We start from the raw sequence: 17,237 nt of genomic DNA on the forward strand, positions 1-17,237 counted from the left end.
TTGGAGTTTTTTCTCAGCTTGGTTGATACACCCTCCTCACAGCAAGTTATCACTCATTATTTGGGCCCTTAGGCCCATTCAGCAGAGGAGAGAAAGAAACCAAAGAATGCTAGTGTAAAGTAAATTTATTAAATTAAATTAAATCTTGAAAATGTGTGTGTAGTCTTGGGGCAGGATGTTCTTTTTTCATCAACAGAATTTCCAGAAGAGGATGGTTCATTTGCTAGCAAAGGCCATAATCTGCTCCTGGAAAAAAATGACACAAAGTGATACTCTGATACTATAACATAAGACACCTCCATACATCTGCAGAATCCAAAGAGGGCAAGTGAAGAAAAAAACTTTTAAAATGAAATAGCCAAGAGAGCCAAAAAATGGGAGGAAATATTTGAAAATCACTTATCTGATAAGGATTTAATACTCAGTAAATAAGAAATCCTGCAACTCAAGAACAAAAAGACAACCCAATTAAAAACCGGACAAAGGATTTGAATAGACATTTCTCCAGTGAAGATATATAAATGGCCAGAAAGCACACAAAAAGATGCTCAACATCATTAGCCTTTAGGGAAATGCAAATCAAAACCACAATGAGGTACCACCCCTCACACCCACTAGAATGGCTATTATTTAAAAATATGAAAATAAAAAATACTGGCAAGGATGTGGAGAGAGAAGAATCTTAGTACACTTAGTAGGAATGGTGCACCTGCTATGGAAAACAAAGTTAAACACAGAACTATCATATGACCCAGCAATTCTACTTCTAGGTATATATGTATATACCCAAAAATACTGACAGCAGAGACTCTTACTTTGAGTGGAGATACTGCATTTGTGGCCTGCAAGCCCCATGTCCTTAGCAGTACAAGCGGAGCAGCCCTGGTGGAATAGAGCCTTTTTAGTAAGTCTGTAGCAGCTAGAAGAGCAGTGTTGTGACGTTGTCTGTCTGTTTCATAACCTGTGAGGTGGCTCATGGAGCCTGGGGGAGAGAGAAAAGATTAAATCCCTAATCCAATGATAAATTTTTCTTCCCTCTCCAAGCAAACCAGATACATTTTATGCCTACCCCATCTGGTACTAAGAGAGCATTTTCGACTCTGCATCTTTCCTATCTGACTTCCAGATACTTCTCTATGGTACCCGAATCCTTACCTAAATCTTTCCCATTGAAGGCTGCAGTACTGAGGTGATGGAGCAAGCTCGAGATATCCCCAAAGCCCATGTTGACACCTTGTCCTGCAAGGGGATGAACTCTGTGGGCTGCATCCCTAAGAGTAAAGCAGAGTTCAGGTGCGGCCTCCAGCAGCACAGAGGGAAAGGAGCAGCCCTGCCCTGTTAGGATCTTACCCAATGAGTGCCACCCGAGGCTGGACATACTCAGCAGCATGTCCCAACCCAAGAGGAAACAGCACCCGGCTCTTGGTGTCCACCCTGGCTACACTTGGGGGCAGCTGGCGAGCTGAAACTTTAGTGGGCTTCAGAAGAGCAACAGCATATTGCAACATGGTGCTGGCTGAGTCAATGAAGTCCGTGTGGTTAGCATCACTCCACTGAGACACATGCACCACAAAACAAGGTGAAATTTGATCAGTAATTAGCAGGGAATTAAAAATTCAACAAGAAAATCCTTTTTTTATAACAGAAGCCAAAGGTAATGCTATCTAACATGGCTAAACTGATCTGGGCCACAAATGATAAGCCCCTCAAATGCAACACACACCTGCCCCATCACTCCCCTCTTCTTAGGATCAAGCCAAACTGCTCATGAGCTGGCTCCTGCCTACCTCTGAGCTTCACCTTTCACCACCCTCAGTAACTAAGCACTAGCCACAAATTAGTTCCTTATGCAACATTCTCTTACTTCTGGGACTTTCCTCTGCTTAGAATGTCCTCCTCCTTCTATTTAACCAAGATAACACCTGAGCATCCACAAGATGTTGTTTTTGGAAACCACTCCTCAAACCCTCCTCTGTTTTCTCCTCTATGCTCCCATAGCATCCTATGCATACTTCTACCACTGTATGAAAAATTGTCATTTATGCATGCATCTTTCTTCCTCACTTGAGTATGAGCTTCCTGAAAGCAGGGAATTGTCTCATTGTCTCTGTCCCTCCAGAGCCTGCTACAAGAAGGCACTCCTAATTGTCTACTGCAAAGATCCTATGCCTCTGGCAGGAATTCATGCTAAATGGCCCACATAGGGGCAGCATGCACCATTTATCTTGGAACCCACTTCAGTATATTCAGTTCCTTTTCTCCTTGTTTCTACTTGGAATCTAAGTTCTTCACTGTAAATTGGTGTGAAATCATTAGTGAGGTAATGGAGCTTGGTGCTTAAAAGCACAGGCTCTAGGCCCAGCTTGATTTCAAAACACAGCTTTGCCACCAGCTGCTTCAGAAGTTACCTAATCTCTCTAAGTAAGGATACTGATAGTACCTACCATAAAGGTTGACTAAGTTGAATGAATCAATCCATGTAAAACTCTAAGCTGTACCTAGCATATATTAAACACTCAATAAATGTTAAAATTATTACTAATAGTGAATTCAGATAAATGTGGCATTTAAATGCCAAAAAATCTGGCTCCCATGTTATCTAATGGCTACTCCATTAGATTATCTAATTCCACTCCAGAATAACTATTACCATTTGTTGAACAGCCACAATATACTCGGTATGTTTCACACATTTTACATAACATTCTCTCATTTTCAATGTCTTTATCAAATCCTTGGTGTAGGTGATATTCTTCCTATTTTTCAGATTAACAGGAAAACTTGTCCTGCAACCCATCTCTCTTTACAAAGCTTCATCTTAAGTTCCCTGCTAAAATGTGCTCAGCCCCTCCCTGTCAACATTTCCAATGAATCAGGCTTCAAAGGCTTCAGGTACTTGGGACTTAGTAGATTTATTCAAAATTATTAGAGCATCACAGCTTCAAATACAAAAAGGTCAATGCTAAGCACAACCCAGGCAGCATAACAGCAGTTCACAACACTCAAAAAAGGAAACAAGATATTAATTGCTATTGATTTGTGTTTCCCTGAACACCTTCCTCCACATAATCCAGATCAAATGTTACAGTTACAAAGGGGCAGCTATCTGGTTACTCCTTTCTCCTTACTCAGAGCCACCTTTCTGTATCTACTCTTGGCAACACCTCATCAGCTGGAAAAGCTGATACTCACAAAGGCAGAGTTAATGGCATCCACAAAATTTTCCTCATCCATGTTGACCAGCTCTGCTGCGTGTTCATGGGATGTGGACCAAACCAAGGAACTCAAGGTATCTGAGAGCTGTGTCAAAAGAAAAACATTAATACCAAGGGCTGAAACTCTTCTCAAGCATAAAGAAAGACAAGAAGGGGAAACAAAGCTAGACGGGGCATATGACTTGAAACCAGAAAAGGGCCAAGGTGGTGAAGTCTTAAACAAAGAAGTCTGGATCAGAAGGACCTCTTACCGGGAGCAGAGCAATGGGCCCAGTGGGGAGAAATCTCTGCCAAGCTACATTGTTTTCTGTGGCCTACAATAGAGAGGAGAAAAGTTCCTGTGAGAAATGCCTAGTGCCTATTACACACGAGTAGGGTCTCCAGTGGGTGGGCCCAGGATCTTACCTCTGATAAATGCAGAGTAGCCACAACAGCGGACTGGTCATAGGTCCAGCTAATATTCTGAATGCCAGCAGCCTGCCGTACTCCTGAGTTGTGACCATCTGCACCAATCTGCAAGGAGATAAGAGCCTGCTAAGTCTTATAACCTCTTCATAAATGAAACTGCTCCAGAAATTTGTCTCTCTTCCTAAAGTTTTCTCTACTGCCAAATGTTAGCAAGCCCATCTTGCTGCAGGTAACTTTTTTTATCATGCCTGCCTCACTCACAGCCCCTAGAGGGGTCCTACATCTGTGACCCCAGCCTCAGCTAATGGAGCCAAAGCTGGACAGCTGACCCAACAGGTGGGTCAAACTCAGGTAGGGTAAACTCAGCCAGCTTCTCTTGATACTTAACTAGAAAATAATAAGTATAATTTCAGTACAGGGCCAGAAAAGGAACTGAGTAGTCCTGATGTAAAGTTAGGAATGGCTGCCATATAAAAGGGGAGGCTAGTGAGCAGAGAGAAAAATGAGAGACACATGGATATGAGTAACCATGGGACTCCTGAGAGAGGGGAAGAACAGCCTCAATTCTCAATACTCTGGTTCCTGTCCCTGTGAGGCCCAGCTAACCTTTATTTCCTGACCTAAAATGGTCCATGAGAATGTTTCCTGTACGGGCAAGACCACCTTAATTTGAGTTGTCTTGAGTGGGTACGGGTCGTTATAACCAAAAGCCTTGCCTAAAATTAACTTAAACTATAGCTTAGACCTAAAACTACTGGCCCTAGACTCTAGGATAAGATGAGGATATTGAATACCCCTGGTAAAAATAAGAATCTTCAACTACCAACAATTTGGTCTGGAGGGTGCTGCCATCACCTAGGGTAATTTGAACCCAAGGGCTGGAATCTGCCATGGGAAATGGATAAGGCCAAGCATAGCCGACTGCTTTGCTCCTGTAGAGAACAGTCACTCTGTCTGGAGAGATCAGAAGAGAAAAACCAACACATTAGAAAGGCAGCCCATGCAGGCTGAGGAAAAAGTCGTAACTAAACCTGAAGCAAGGGCCCAAGACAACTGGCTCTTTTCATTTATTCCCAATCCAGAAAAGTTAATCACTCATGTGATTGATGCCATGGGCTGAGAGCTGATAAAGGACAGAAACCATAAAGATTAATCAATGTCCAGAAAAAAAACAAGCATTTACGCTCCGAATTACCAGCCTGCACCAGGCACCCTTTCTTCCTGACTTCAAACTCCTGCTCCTCTAGTTTCAAGCTATGCCTAAATAAGCCCACATGTGCTTTCACAGTACATAGGGTGGGAGTGCCACGGGCTCACACAAGTTCTTGATTTTAAAAGATTTTTCTTCCCACTGGAAATTAATTTATTTTTCTAATCATAAAAATAATATGCTCATTGTTAAAGTCTGGAAAACAAAGAAAGGTTTAAAGGGGAAATTAAAAATCACCCTTTATCCCACCACTCAGAGACAACCACAGTTAAAGCATAGTTAAAGGTGTGAGCACACACACACCCCACACACACAAGTTGAAACTTACGACACACACTTTTTTCACCAATATATTATTGGACATCTTTCTAGTGACTAAATTAAACCTAATTTAATAGCTGCATGATAACCTGTTACATAGATGAGCTACTATCCCATATTAAAAAGTATTTAAATTGCTTTCAATTTTTCCCTCTCTAGAATAACCCCAAGATATGCGCAAATCACATCTGACAAGGAACTTATATCCAGAACATATAAAGATCATTTATAACTCAAACATAAAAAGACAAGTCACCCAATTTTAAAATGGGCAAAATGAATAGACATTTCTCCAAAGAAATTACAAAAATGGCCAGTAAGAATGTGAAAAGACACTCAAATCATCAATCATCGGGGAAATGTACATCAAAACCATGTGATGCCACGTCACAATTCACTAGGATGGCTATAGTCAAAAAGTCAGATAATAAGTGTTGACAAGGATATGGAGAAATTGGAATCCTCATGCACTACTGGTGGAAAAGTGAAATGGTGCATCCTCTTTAGAAAACAATTTGACAGTTTTTCAAAATGTTAAACATTGAATTATTATATGACTCAGCAATTCCATTCCTAAGTATCTACTCAGGAGGAACAAAAACATACATAAATACAAAATCTTGTACTTTGATGTTTGTATTATCATTCACAATAGCCAATAAGTGCAAACAATCCAAAAGTCCATCAACTGATGAATGGATAAACAAAATGTGGTATACCCACACAATGGAACACTACTCAGCAATAAAAAGGAAGTTGCAGCATGGTATATGAATATATCTCAATAAAATGAAGATTAAATAAAAAAAAAAAAAAAAAAAAAGGAAGTTGCAAACATGAATGAATCTAAAAATATCTTGCCCAGTGAGAAGTCAGACACAAAAGAATACATATTGCATGATTCCATTCATATGAAATGTCTAAAAAAGGCAAATGTAGAGATAGAAAGGTGATTAGTGGTTGCCAGGGGCTAGGGGCAGTCATGGGAAATAACTGTAAATGGGCACGAGGTTTCTTTCTGAGGTGATGGAAATGTTCTAAAATTATGTTGTGAAACATAAATAACATTGTGGTGATGGTTGCACAATTCTGTAAATACGCTAAAAATCATTGAATCACAGTTAAAATGGGTGAATGAACTTTACAGTACGAAAATTGTGCCTCAAAAAAGCTGTAAAAAAGTAAAATAAAAAAGAACAACTCTGAATAACCTTCTGAAGATTTCTCTATGGTGGACACTCAGTCTACTCTTCCAGTAAGTCCTAGGGTTCTAAGGCAGTTCACCTCCCAGAGAGTGAAAGGAAAATGGGAGAGATGGGTGCCTCACCAGACACAGCCTCCAGCTGCTTAGTGAGTGCGTGCATGATGACATCATTCTCCACTATATAGCCCATGTCGTCTAAATTATTCTTATCAAACATTATGAGGGCCTCCGAGCAGGCATCCCACACCTGGAAACACAAAGGGAAAGTTTCCATTATGACAAGGAGAAAAGAAATGTTACTGCAACCAGAAACTGAGCATTGCTTTCCCAAGTGACAGAAACAGAAAATCACAATTTTTTTTAGCCCCTATGGCAGGAGATACAAGGTGAGAAAATTCTCCTGGTAATGCTTCTCTTCCTTCCTTAGACTCTGAACTTGGATTCCTCCAGTATCTTACCATAAGACAGACCAAACAAAAGATACTAAAAAGCAATAAATAAAAGAGGCACCTGCATTCGCCGAAAGGCTCTGTATCTCATGTTGCAGATGTGGTCCCAGGCACCAAAACCTGTTAAAAAAAAAAAAAAGGATTTGTAGACCAGAGTGGCCTCATCTAGAATCAAGTCCCTCCCTGGGCTACCCTTTGTCCCTCCATCACATTAAGAGGTTGCTTTCAGTGTTCTCCAATAATGGAAAAATACTGTCTGCCTCTATCCTGTTTCATGCTAGAAGATACTCTGTTCCTCAATTCCAGACTGAAAAGCATGAAAAAAAAAGACCCAGCTTACATGATCATGAAAATTAAAGTGGGAGAACTGAAAAAGGAAAACCAAACCCATATTGTTTATCTTTTTCTTCATCATCCTACTGAAGTTACAAACTCTCTGGATAAAGACTATTTTTGTCCTTTAACTCTTCATGGCACTGAACTGATTTGATTCATTGAGGAAATATTTACTGAGCACCTACTACATGCCACATAAAATTCTAGGTACTGGGCATAAAATAGTAAACCAAATAGACCAAGTCCCTGCCCTTCTGCAGCTGACCTTCTGGTTATATATATATGGACTATAAAAAACTCGTATATAATATAATGTCAGGTAGTAATGAGTCTTATGAAGAAATAAAACCAGGATAAGAGGCTAGAGAGTGGAGGAGTTGATTTTAGATGTTTCTAGATAGGATGCCTGAGGGGGTAACATTTGGGCTGAGAACTGGTTATCTGGTTTTCTGTACACACATACATCTATACCCCAAAAGCATCTGGTGAGCAGGCTTTCTAGATCCCTAGAGGGTTTGCTGACTCTGGGAATAAAGAAAGTGCTGCTACCAGAAGTGAATAGTCATAATTAGTTCATATAGTTTCAGTTCCACTAATCTATAATGACTCAACATCACAGATGAAGGCTATGTCATGGGCTCCCATGTCCCAAGATGTCGTCCTCAGACTAGGAAATGACAATCAATTTCAGGGGTCCTCGGCTTCAATTATCACAATAAACTCACAACTCACACCTCACTCCCCACCCACCTCAGTGAGCTCCATCCTTGCCTGATGCTCTAATGATTTTGAGTCCTGCCCTTTGGGACGCAGTGGAAAGCCAAGGGAGAAAGGAGACTGGTTCAACGAGAGAGATCTTCTACTCACTACTGAGAAGGGTTGCAGAGCCAGGGGAAATGGAGCTGACCCTGTTGCTGTAAGTTTCTGGCAATTTCTCCAATACTTTCTTTGGACCTGCTTCTAGTAAGAGGATTTTCTTGTCACGAAAGTGAATATCATAGCCTTTAAAAAAAAATTATATAATTTTAGGAAAATTTCCAAGAGAAACAACAGATTTAACTAATTCCTTATATCTTAGGCTACAAATTTCTAACACGTCACATAACAATAACTACACAGAATCCTAAGTATAAGCAGCCATGCAAACCACCTACCCAAAACCATACACCCTCTCCAGACCAATATATGCCATGTGCAAAGAAGCAAATAATGGCAAAACCCTTAACTAGTAAAAGGAATGTCCTAGAAAAGAAGAAGGAAGTAAAGATGGTAGATGTAATACCCAGGCACCAGATGGTTCTAATTTTCAGAGTATTAAAAGTTACAAATCCTGTTCAACAGAAAAATGAAGTAAATAAGAAAAACTCATTGTGGTCTCAAAATTAAATATAAGATAAAGAGTTTGTAAAAGAAAAGAAAACCAAAAAAATACGTTAATTGTGCCAATACATCTGGTTGTAAAACATCAGTAGAGGGAAAATGGGATTTGGGGGCTGTGTTACTAAATGACTGATTTTACAGCAGAGAAACCAAGATAAATCAGTTCCTTGTTCCTCTTTAGAAGCTTTCACTTCATTCTGCTTTTATTGGTTATTAACAAATCTTTCTCCTTGGCCAGATTCCAAATTCCTAGGGGGCAGGAACAATTTCTTTTCTTATAGCTAATATCCCAAGGAGCAAACTACATTATCTCCTCAAAGTGTACTACATGAAAGAAACAAGGAGCATAATGTGAAAAGAATGAGATTTTCAAGCACATTATAAAATATAGCCAGGTTTAGTATACGGTCAACCAAGATGGCATCCTATGATGCTCTCGAGTACCATTACCCCACAGACTTTTTGAATAACTAGTAAAACTTGGCAGAACCATCTTCCTCAAAACTCTAGAAAACAATTAATTATAGGGTTGCAGTAACCAGGCAAGTGCTGAATCAAGAAAGCATTTCCATTTGGGGTGATGGAAAAGTTTTGGTAATTGATAATAGTGTTGGTAGCACAACATTGTGAATATAATCAACAGCACTGAATTATATACTTGAATGTGCTTAAAAAGGGAAATTTTAGGTTGTATATACATTACTAAAAAAATTTTAAAAACAAAAAAACACATAGGGCTGTACAATATAAACAAGGAACCCTACTATAAACCATGGATTACAGTTAAGTGTACAATTATAATAATATTCTTTCATCAGTTTTAACAAATGTACCTTATTAATGCAAGGTATTAATAGTGGGGTGGGGGGAGGGTATATGGGAACTATGTATTTTTGGGGTGATTTTTCTGTAAACCTACAACTTTTCTAATTTAAAAAAAAAAAAAAGAGGGATTAAGACATTCCCAGATAACAGAAGCTGAGGGACCATGTCACTATTAGACCAGTCTTACAGGTTGAAAGGAAAAGACACTAACAACTAACCGAAGCCACAAGAAGAAATAAAGATCTCTGGTAAAGATAATGACATGGGTTAAGATAAATACCAGTACTACTGTATTTCTGATTTGTAACCTCTTACAGGATCTAAAAGGCAAACACATTAAACTGTAATGATAACTCAACGGTTTTGGATTCTTAATATATAAACATGCGATTTGTGACAAAACTGCATAAAGGTGGGGGTGGTATAGGAACATAATTTATGTGTATGCTATTAAACTTGTTATTAAAGCAAATGAGACATTTATAGACTTGGAATGTCTGATGGTAACCACAAAGAAAACATGAGAGAATATGCAAACTCATAGAGACAGAAATTAGAGTACAGGTTACCAGAGGTGGGGGGGGGCAGGGGGGATAGGGAGTTAATGCAGAATGAGTGTAGGGTTTCTGTTTGAGGTGAAGAGAAAGTTCTAGTAATGGATGGCGGTGAGGTTACTGCAACATTGTGAATGTGATTCGTCTCATTGAATGGTATGCTTGAGGGAGGGGTTAGGTTAGGAAGATTTATATTATGTATATGTTTCTACAGTAAAAAAAAAAAAGAAACTAAAGAGATCAATTAAATGCAATATGTGATACTGGATGGGATCTAAGAATGGAGGAGAAAAGGCTCAAAAGTACATTATTGTACTTTGAGATAGAAAAAGTTGGAATATAGATTGTACACTTTATATCAACGTTAAATTTCTTAAACTTGGTAAGCGCACTTAAGGTGATTACATTACTGGATATCCTCTTCATAGGAAATGTATATGGAAGTACTATATGTTCAAGGAGCATGATGAGTGCAACTTGCTCTCAAATGTTTAGAAGACAGAAATACTGGTGCGACAAACCTGGCAAAATGTTAAAATTGGTAGGGGTATGTTGCAGTTCTCGGTATGGGGTTTGTATTATTTTTGCAATTGTCCTCCAAGTTTGAAACTGTTTCAAAATAAAGTTAAAAAATAAAACACAAAGGGATCCCTCTCCACACCCATTAGGATGGCTATAAAAAGGTGGACAATTACAAGTGCTGTTGGGCATGGGAGAAATAGGAACCCTAGTGCATTGCTGCTGGGAACATAAAATAGTGCAACCATTTACGTTTTACTGTTTGGAAAACAGTCTGGCAGTTCTTTAAAATGTTAAACATAGTTACCATGTGACTCAGCAATTCCATTCAGGCATACACCCAAGAGACCTGGAAACATGTTCCCGAAAAAGATTAGACAGGAATGTTCATACTAGCATTATTTTTAATACCAAAAGGTGGAAACAATCTAAATGTCCACCATGGATAAACAATATGTGGCATATTATTTCAACGGAATATTATTCAGCCATAAAAATAAATGAAGTACTGATACATACTACTGCATGGATGAGCCTTCAAAACATTTAGCTTAATGAAAGAAGCCAAGCACAAAAGACCACATTTGGTCGATTCTATCCAAATGAAATGTCCAGAAAAGGCAAATCTATATAAAGAAAGTAGATGAATGGTTGCCTAGGGCTGGGAGGAATTTGGGGGAAATGGGGAGTGACTGTTAACGGGCTCGTTTTTCTTAAATTTTAGGGGCGTTGACAGTGCTCTAAAACAACGTGGTGATGATGGTTGCAGAACTTTGTTAATAATCATTAAATTGAACAGTTAAACGGGCGAACTTTATGGTATGCAAATTATATCTCAATAATGCGACAGTGCCTGATACATTCTATCGGTGCCCACAGCCAAGCAACACTGGGCGAACCTATGGCCCAACGCGTTGGAAAGACTCCTAAGCCCCTTCCCACCTCTGACTCGGAGGGACCGACCGCACGCCCTGGGATCCAGGGCAGCCTGTAGGCAGGGGCTGGACCACGAGATCCCGGGCTCCCAAGTTTCGAGAAACAGCCGGGAGTCCCATGGTCGTCACCGCTTCTCCGCGGCCAGGCAACCCGCCACTACCGGCCTGGAGATGCGCTTACCCAAGGCACAGGCCATGGCGGCGCCCACCAGGCCCCCGCCCGACACCACCACATCATACACGGTGTCTGCTGAAGCGCCGAACCACCTCCGGTACGAGACCCGTAGGCCTTTGCAGGTAGCTGCCGCCACAGCCGCAGCCGCAGGCCCCCACTGGCTCACAGATAGCAGAGCCGCCATGGCGCCCACTTAGGCCGTACTCAGCGCCGGGTCAGCGCTGCCTCGGAAAACGCTTCCGGAGCAGAGCCCATCACTCGCAGGACACTTAGGCCGTGGCCGCTACCGGAAATAAAACAAGCGATAGAAACAGGCCAATCAGAAAACTATCCTTGCTTCCCTGGGCGGGATTATTTGGGGACCTGCCTTTCACTCTGGGCTCTGTGCGCTTGCGGGTAGGTGTTGGATTAGAGGCTTCCTGAAAAGGAACTGGCTTATGGCATCAGCCTGGGAGCCAATCAGAAGCCAAAACTGAAAGGAGGCGGAACCTGAGTCCGCATAGTTACTGCGGCCACGGCAGCCACCCGCTGGCTTTGCCTGGCTGAAAAGATGACTGTGGGGAGGCCTGCGGAAGACCCCGGCGATGCAGACTGGACCCGTCAGGTGAGGTCGGAAGGAAAAGGGGAGGAAGTAGGAGTTCTACCCGGAAAGGAATCCCTAGGGGAGGAAACTGTTTGACGTTTCCTTGGAGACAGCACGGGCGTGACACGGAGGGGCGTGGGGTTAACAGAGCCTTTTACCGTCGGGAGGCGGGATCTGACCCGCAAACCTGAATCCTTTGAAGCCTTCCTTATACCAGCCTGTTCACAGACCCATAGCAATGACATTTAGTTTTAGCTGATCCCTCCAGACTACCCTATGAGATGTCTCCATTTTATGGCTGAGAACACTGAGGCACAAAGTTTAAGAAATTTGCCCCCAAATCCATACAGACCGAAAGTAGATTGGGGGCTGCCTAGGGCTGGGAAAGGCGTTGGTGGGAATGAGGAGTGACTGCTAAAGGCTTCAGGATTTCTTTTGGGGGTGATGAAAATCTAAAATTGTGATGATGTTTGCACAATTCTCTGAATATACTAAAAACTGCTGAACTGTACACTTTAAAATGGGTGAAGTGTATGAATTGCATGGTATGTGAATATAAATAAAAGTAGTTATAAAGGAAAAAAGAAATTTGCCCAAGGTCATACATATTTCAGTAGCAGAGCCAGGGCTGGAACACTGGTACATATCTTGGACTCAGAATCCAGTGTTCTTCCCTGGATTAGAGCTGGACCTTAGAGAACCTAGTAAAATCATCCCCAAGTGTCACCTGGAGGACTGCAATGACTGTTCCCACCTGGTCTCCCAGCTGCAACCACTCATCCTCTACAGTCCCATCCTGGCTCTGCACCTGTCTCTGACTTCATCTCATGTTATGGTGCTCCACCACACTGGTCCCCTCTTCTACCTCTGTGAGTGCCAAGTTTGTACCTGCCTCACAACCCTGCTGCTCTTGCTGTTCCTTGAGCCCAGAATCGTTTTACACAGATCTAAGCAAGGTTGGCTCCTTCTCATCAATCAGGTGTCAATCCAAAGTTCCTTCATAGTGAGAAAGTAAAAATCAGCCCAGGACTAAGACAGTAAAACGCAGAGTGTAACAGACACAAATAAGGCTAGCAGCAAGATCAGCAGAAAACAAGTGTTTCTTCCAGGGCCACAGGGTAGCTGCAAAGTTGTGAACATCCCCTGCTTCTGAATGATTATGCTTACTTATCAATTACTTATCCAGCCCTGCTTTGTTCTTCCTACCTTTTGCATAAAAGTTGCTCACTTATTAAACAGTCCCCTCTTCATGAACAGCACCCAATCCAGAGCTGATCCCTGCTTCCCCTAACCCTCCACAGAATCATTCAGCAAAAGCCAACCCTAAAACGCTCCACTCCACTCCCATTCCCCATGGTTTCCCATGAATGCTGCCGCAAATTAATAAACCTAAATTTCCTTACAAGTACATTCTTAATGGTCTTTATTTGATGGGTTTTATCAATAGAAAAGCTTTCCATAGCCATTCTGTCACTCCCTAGAACCTAACTGTGTTCTGGTTTTCATTGAATTTATCATCTTGTTTATTTGTTTATTGTCTGTTTTCCTTCACTAGAGGGCACAGAGGGGTGTGGGATGCAATAGGCTCCACCCTACTTCATGAGAGTAGGGATCTTGTTTGTCTTGTTCTAGGCCAAATGCCCAGTGCACATTAGGCATTCAGTAGATATTTTCTGAATAAATGAATGACTGGATGGAGTATTTAAAAGACAGTTGGAAGCCAGGTGGGTGTCCCACTTTCTAGGACATTGTTCTTTCTGCTGGACTACATTGTCTTTCCGATTAATCACCCATTTGTGGTAACTGAGTAGAAATTAGCTAGAATATGAGGAAAGCAGTGGTGCAGACAGGAGAAACAGGAGGAGGAAGATGGGCAGCAAGCAGGTAAAACCCAAGTAGGGCAGGGCCCAGAGCGTGACCAAAGTTATGGGTAGGATTTCTGGGGTGCAGGGACAGAATGCATGGTGCAGAGTAGGCACTCTGTAAATGCTTACTGCACTGCATGGAGGAGGGAACCAACTTTAGTTCTTCACATCTCATTCTTGCTCTCCAACCAAGCACACCCCATGTACCAGGTTGGTAGAAGTTTCTTCAGAGCAAAGAGCATGTTACTTTTCTTTGTTCTTCCCTAGTCCCTAATATATAAAGGCTTATTCAAAGTGAGATTGAGTTGTATTTGGATTGAGTTTGAAATTTTAGTGTGACCCACAGTCTATTTGTGTTTCATTTTAGACATTTCCTCCCAAATCCTCCTCAGACACAGAGGCAGAAGAGGAACTGCCTGGGGATGGACTGGTCTTGCCTAGGGCTGGCAAACTTGATGAGTTCCTCAGCCCAGAGGAGGAGATGGCTTCTAGTTCTCCTGATTCAGCTGGGAGCTTTTACGAGGCTCTAAAACAGAAAGGCAGGTGGTGCCTGCTGGAATCCCTTTATCAGTCAGACCCAGATAGTGACAAGAACTTCTCTGAAGAAGAGGAGGACCTGGAGCATTTCTTTCAAGACAAGGGCAGGGGGAAACCACAGGTTCAGTACCCTCAGTCTCTGAGGTAAGGCACTACAGTTCTATTCTGGACAAGTCATATCATCTCTCGTGGCCTCATCTGCAACTTGTTACTTAGCCAGGTTCCAGCTCAGGATCAGCTTTCAGGTCAAACCAAGGCTTCTGATTCTTAGGCAGCAATCCTAAATCACTTTAGATAACTCTTAGCCACCTGAAGCATTGGAATTGATTAAAGGAGTACCTTTGCTAAACACACTACGTCCCTGAGAATGAAAACAATATTACTAGCTGCCATTTACTGAACATTTAACTTGGCAAGCACTGTTATATGCATGTGTACTTTATCTCGTTTAATATTTATTTTCTCCTCCCAATAACCCTGTAAGTAGATACTATTTTTCTCATTCTACAGATGAGGAAATTGAGGTAGGTTCCAAGAGATTATGTGACTTGCTCATGGTCACACAACTGGTCATTGTTGAAAACAAGAAATGAACCTGGGTCTATCTGATCTAAAGTCCTGCTTGGCTTAAAGCCCTGCACAGCACCAATGCACTGTTCTCTCTCTCATATGAAAATAATGAAGTGCAAAGGGGCAATTACTGGTCCAATTCTGTAAAGAGACTTCCCACTAGGACTATTAGGATGGTCTGTGGGAAACAGGGAGACCTGGTCGGGAAAGGTACAGGCATAGAGGCCTGTGGGGCTATGATGTGAGGCTGAGAAGCTGGCTATGACCTGCTGAGAATGGAAGACTGGGGAGGAACAGGGAGGAGGATTGGGGAGGAGCTAGACCTCCAGGCTGCCTTGTCCTCCACCCACAGATCCGCTTTCTCCATCCAGATGTGACTCCAGAAGGCGCTGTAGCTCCCTGAGCAACCTTACCTCGGACAGTCCCAGGGCCCGGCCCAGTCCACACTTTATCTCCAGGCCCCACTCCCAGCACAGAAGCATCAGCTCCTGGGCATCGTCCATCACTGTCCCTCAGCCATTCCATATGACGCTGCGTGAGGCCCGGAAGAAGGCCCAGTGGCTGGCCTCTCCTGCCTCCTTTGAGCATGAGAGGCAGCAGGCGCAGAGGCAGGGCCAGGAGGAGGCTGAGTGCCACCGGCAGTTCCGAGCACAGCCTGTGCCTGCACATGTCTACCTGCCCCTCTACCAGGAGATCATGGAGCGCAATGAGGCCCGCAGGCAGGCAGGCATCCAGAAGAGGAAGGAACTGCTCCTATCTTCCCTGAAGCCCTTCAGCTTCCTGGAGAAAGAAGAGCAGCGAAAGGAAGCTGTTCGACAGAGGGACTTGGCAGCCACCGCTCAGACCAAGGTCCCCAAGCAGAAGGCCACCAGGAGTATCCCCAAGTCCATTCTGGAGCCAGCGTTTGGGGACAAACTCCAGGGTAAAGACAGACTGGCCACCTCACCACCTCCTGCTTGAGAGTACCAAGAGGTGCCATGGGGATTTAGCCAGGGCGCAGGGGCCAACCTGGCTTGGAGATGAGCTGTTTGGGTGGACCCACTAGAGGCTGTGCTGGATGGGGATTCAGTGCAGGCCACGTGCAGGGTAGAGTTAGGTGAGAAGCAAGGAGTAGTTGGTCCTACAGCACCCCAAGTTTCATCCTGTTGACCTCTCTCTCAAAGAGTGAATGTGAAGGCCTCTGAGCCAACCCAGATACCAGAGCAGAGAACCAATTAGACATCAAAGAACCACCCTAGGCGAGTGCCACCACCAGCCAGCTGTCCCCGAGAAAAGCTCCCTAGCTTCTTTCTCATTCTGGTGAGGTTGTGTCAATCATTGAAATTACTCAAGGGATGATTATTTACACATTTCAAGAAGTGTAGCTCTGAAATAAACAACTAAGGCTTTATTCCCTCATTCACTAATATGTGTTATGCACAGAGCACTGTTCTTTGATGAATAACCAGACATGGAGTCTAAAGATATGTGAGGAAGATAGATGGTAAACAAATAATTACAAATGTGAGGAGTCATTTGCAAGGAGGCAAAAGAGAGAAGCATAGGGGTCCTATGGAGAATATTACAGGGACCCTAATTTAGGGGGCAGGGAATAGGTAAGAGCAATCAGAGAAGACTCCAGGAGAAAATCAGCATGTAGGCTGAACCCTGAAGGATGAGGCATGGAATGAAGAGGAAGGAAGAATGTACCAGGCAGAGCCATAGCATGGAGATAAGAGAAGCCTGAGCATATTTAAGGGATGGAAAGATAAGGGATAGAAAGAAGAGACCATGGGAGAAGGAAGAGGGAGGAGAATCAGTAGGAAGAAGAGGCACAGGCCAGACCAGAGGGCCCTTTAGGCCATGTTAGGGAGTTTGGATTTAATCCCAAGAACATTGGGGAGCCCCTGAAGGTTTTAAGCATATGGCTCATGATCAGATACGACGTTCAGAACAGACACTCTGGTTGTTGTATAGATAATTAAAGAGGGCAGCGGGGACAAGGCTGGAGGGATGTTGCTCTATTAGGCTATTTTAATAATTCAGTTGAGAAATTATGAAACAAGTAGCAGGAAGATGAAAAGAACATGGATTAGAGAGAGTTTAAAGAGAAAGAGGCTGTAGAACTTGCGACTGATTAGCTGAGAGAGGGAGGAGTCAGGGATAATTTAG

The 17,237-nt window shown here is 42.6% G+C and overlaps 2 protein-coding genes across 6 annotated transcripts in view; one reads left to right on the forward strand and one right to left on the reverse strand.

Annotated features, from left to right (window-relative positions):
• Positions 1–107: 107 nt before the first annotated feature.
• On the reverse strand, positions 108–11,786 carry COQ6 (coenzyme Q6, monooxygenase). The gene is made up of 12 exons (XM_037832323.1): positions 11,538–11,786; positions 8,011–8,145; positions 6,869–6,927; positions 6,482–6,605; positions 4,447–4,577; positions 3,621–3,728; positions 3,467–3,529; positions 3,193–3,300; positions 1,351–1,553; positions 1,156–1,271; positions 816–982; positions 108–246 (listed from the first exon to the last, which is right to left on the reverse strand). Exons 1-12 carry the CDS (start codon positions 11,713–11,715, stop codon positions 217–219), a joined length of 1,422 nt encoding a protein of 473 aa, XP_037688251.1. The 5' UTR covers positions 11,716–11,786; the 3' UTR covers positions 108–216.
• A 182-nt stretch (positions 11,787–11,968) lies between these two features.
• Positions 11,969–17,237, forward strand: part of FAM161B (FAM161 centrosomal protein B) — a 31,139-nt gene continuing 25,870 nt past the window's right edge. For all 5 annotated transcript variants that reach the window (XR_005216287.1, XR_005216288.1, XM_037832314.1 and 2 more), the window contains exons 1-3: positions 11,969–12,135; positions 14,347–14,660; positions 15,458–16,008. Coding sequence is in view for 3 of the 5 variants with exons in the window: in XM_037832314.1 (XP_037688242.1) it covers positions 12,082–12,135; positions 14,347–14,660; positions 15,458–16,008 (919 nt within the window). In the remaining 2 variants the exon portion in view is untranslated. The remainder of the gene's footprint in view (positions 12,136–14,346; positions 14,661–15,457; positions 16,009–17,237) is intronic.

The sequence above is a fragment of the Choloepus didactylus genome, chromosome 4 (assembly GCF_015220235.1).
Source record: "Choloepus didactylus isolate mChoDid1 chromosome 4, mChoDid1.pri, whole genome shotgun sequence".
NCBI lineage: Eukaryota > Metazoa > Chordata > Mammalia > Pilosa > Megalonychidae > Choloepus > Choloepus didactylus.

Coding starts and splice junctions, on each gene's coding strand:
- COQ6 (XM_037832323.1), bottom strand. CDS start 11,715: ATGGCGGCTCTGCTATCTGTGAGCCAGTGGGGGCCTGCGGCTGCGGCT. Junction 3,729..4,446: donor CCCTCCAGACCAAATTGTTG/GTAGTTGAAGAT, acceptor ATCTCCTTGCAG/ATTGGTGCAGATGGTCACAA. Junction 1,554..3,192: donor ATGCCATTAACTCTGCCTTT/GTGAGTATCAGC, acceptor CATGTGTCTCAG/TGGAGTGATGCTAACCACAC.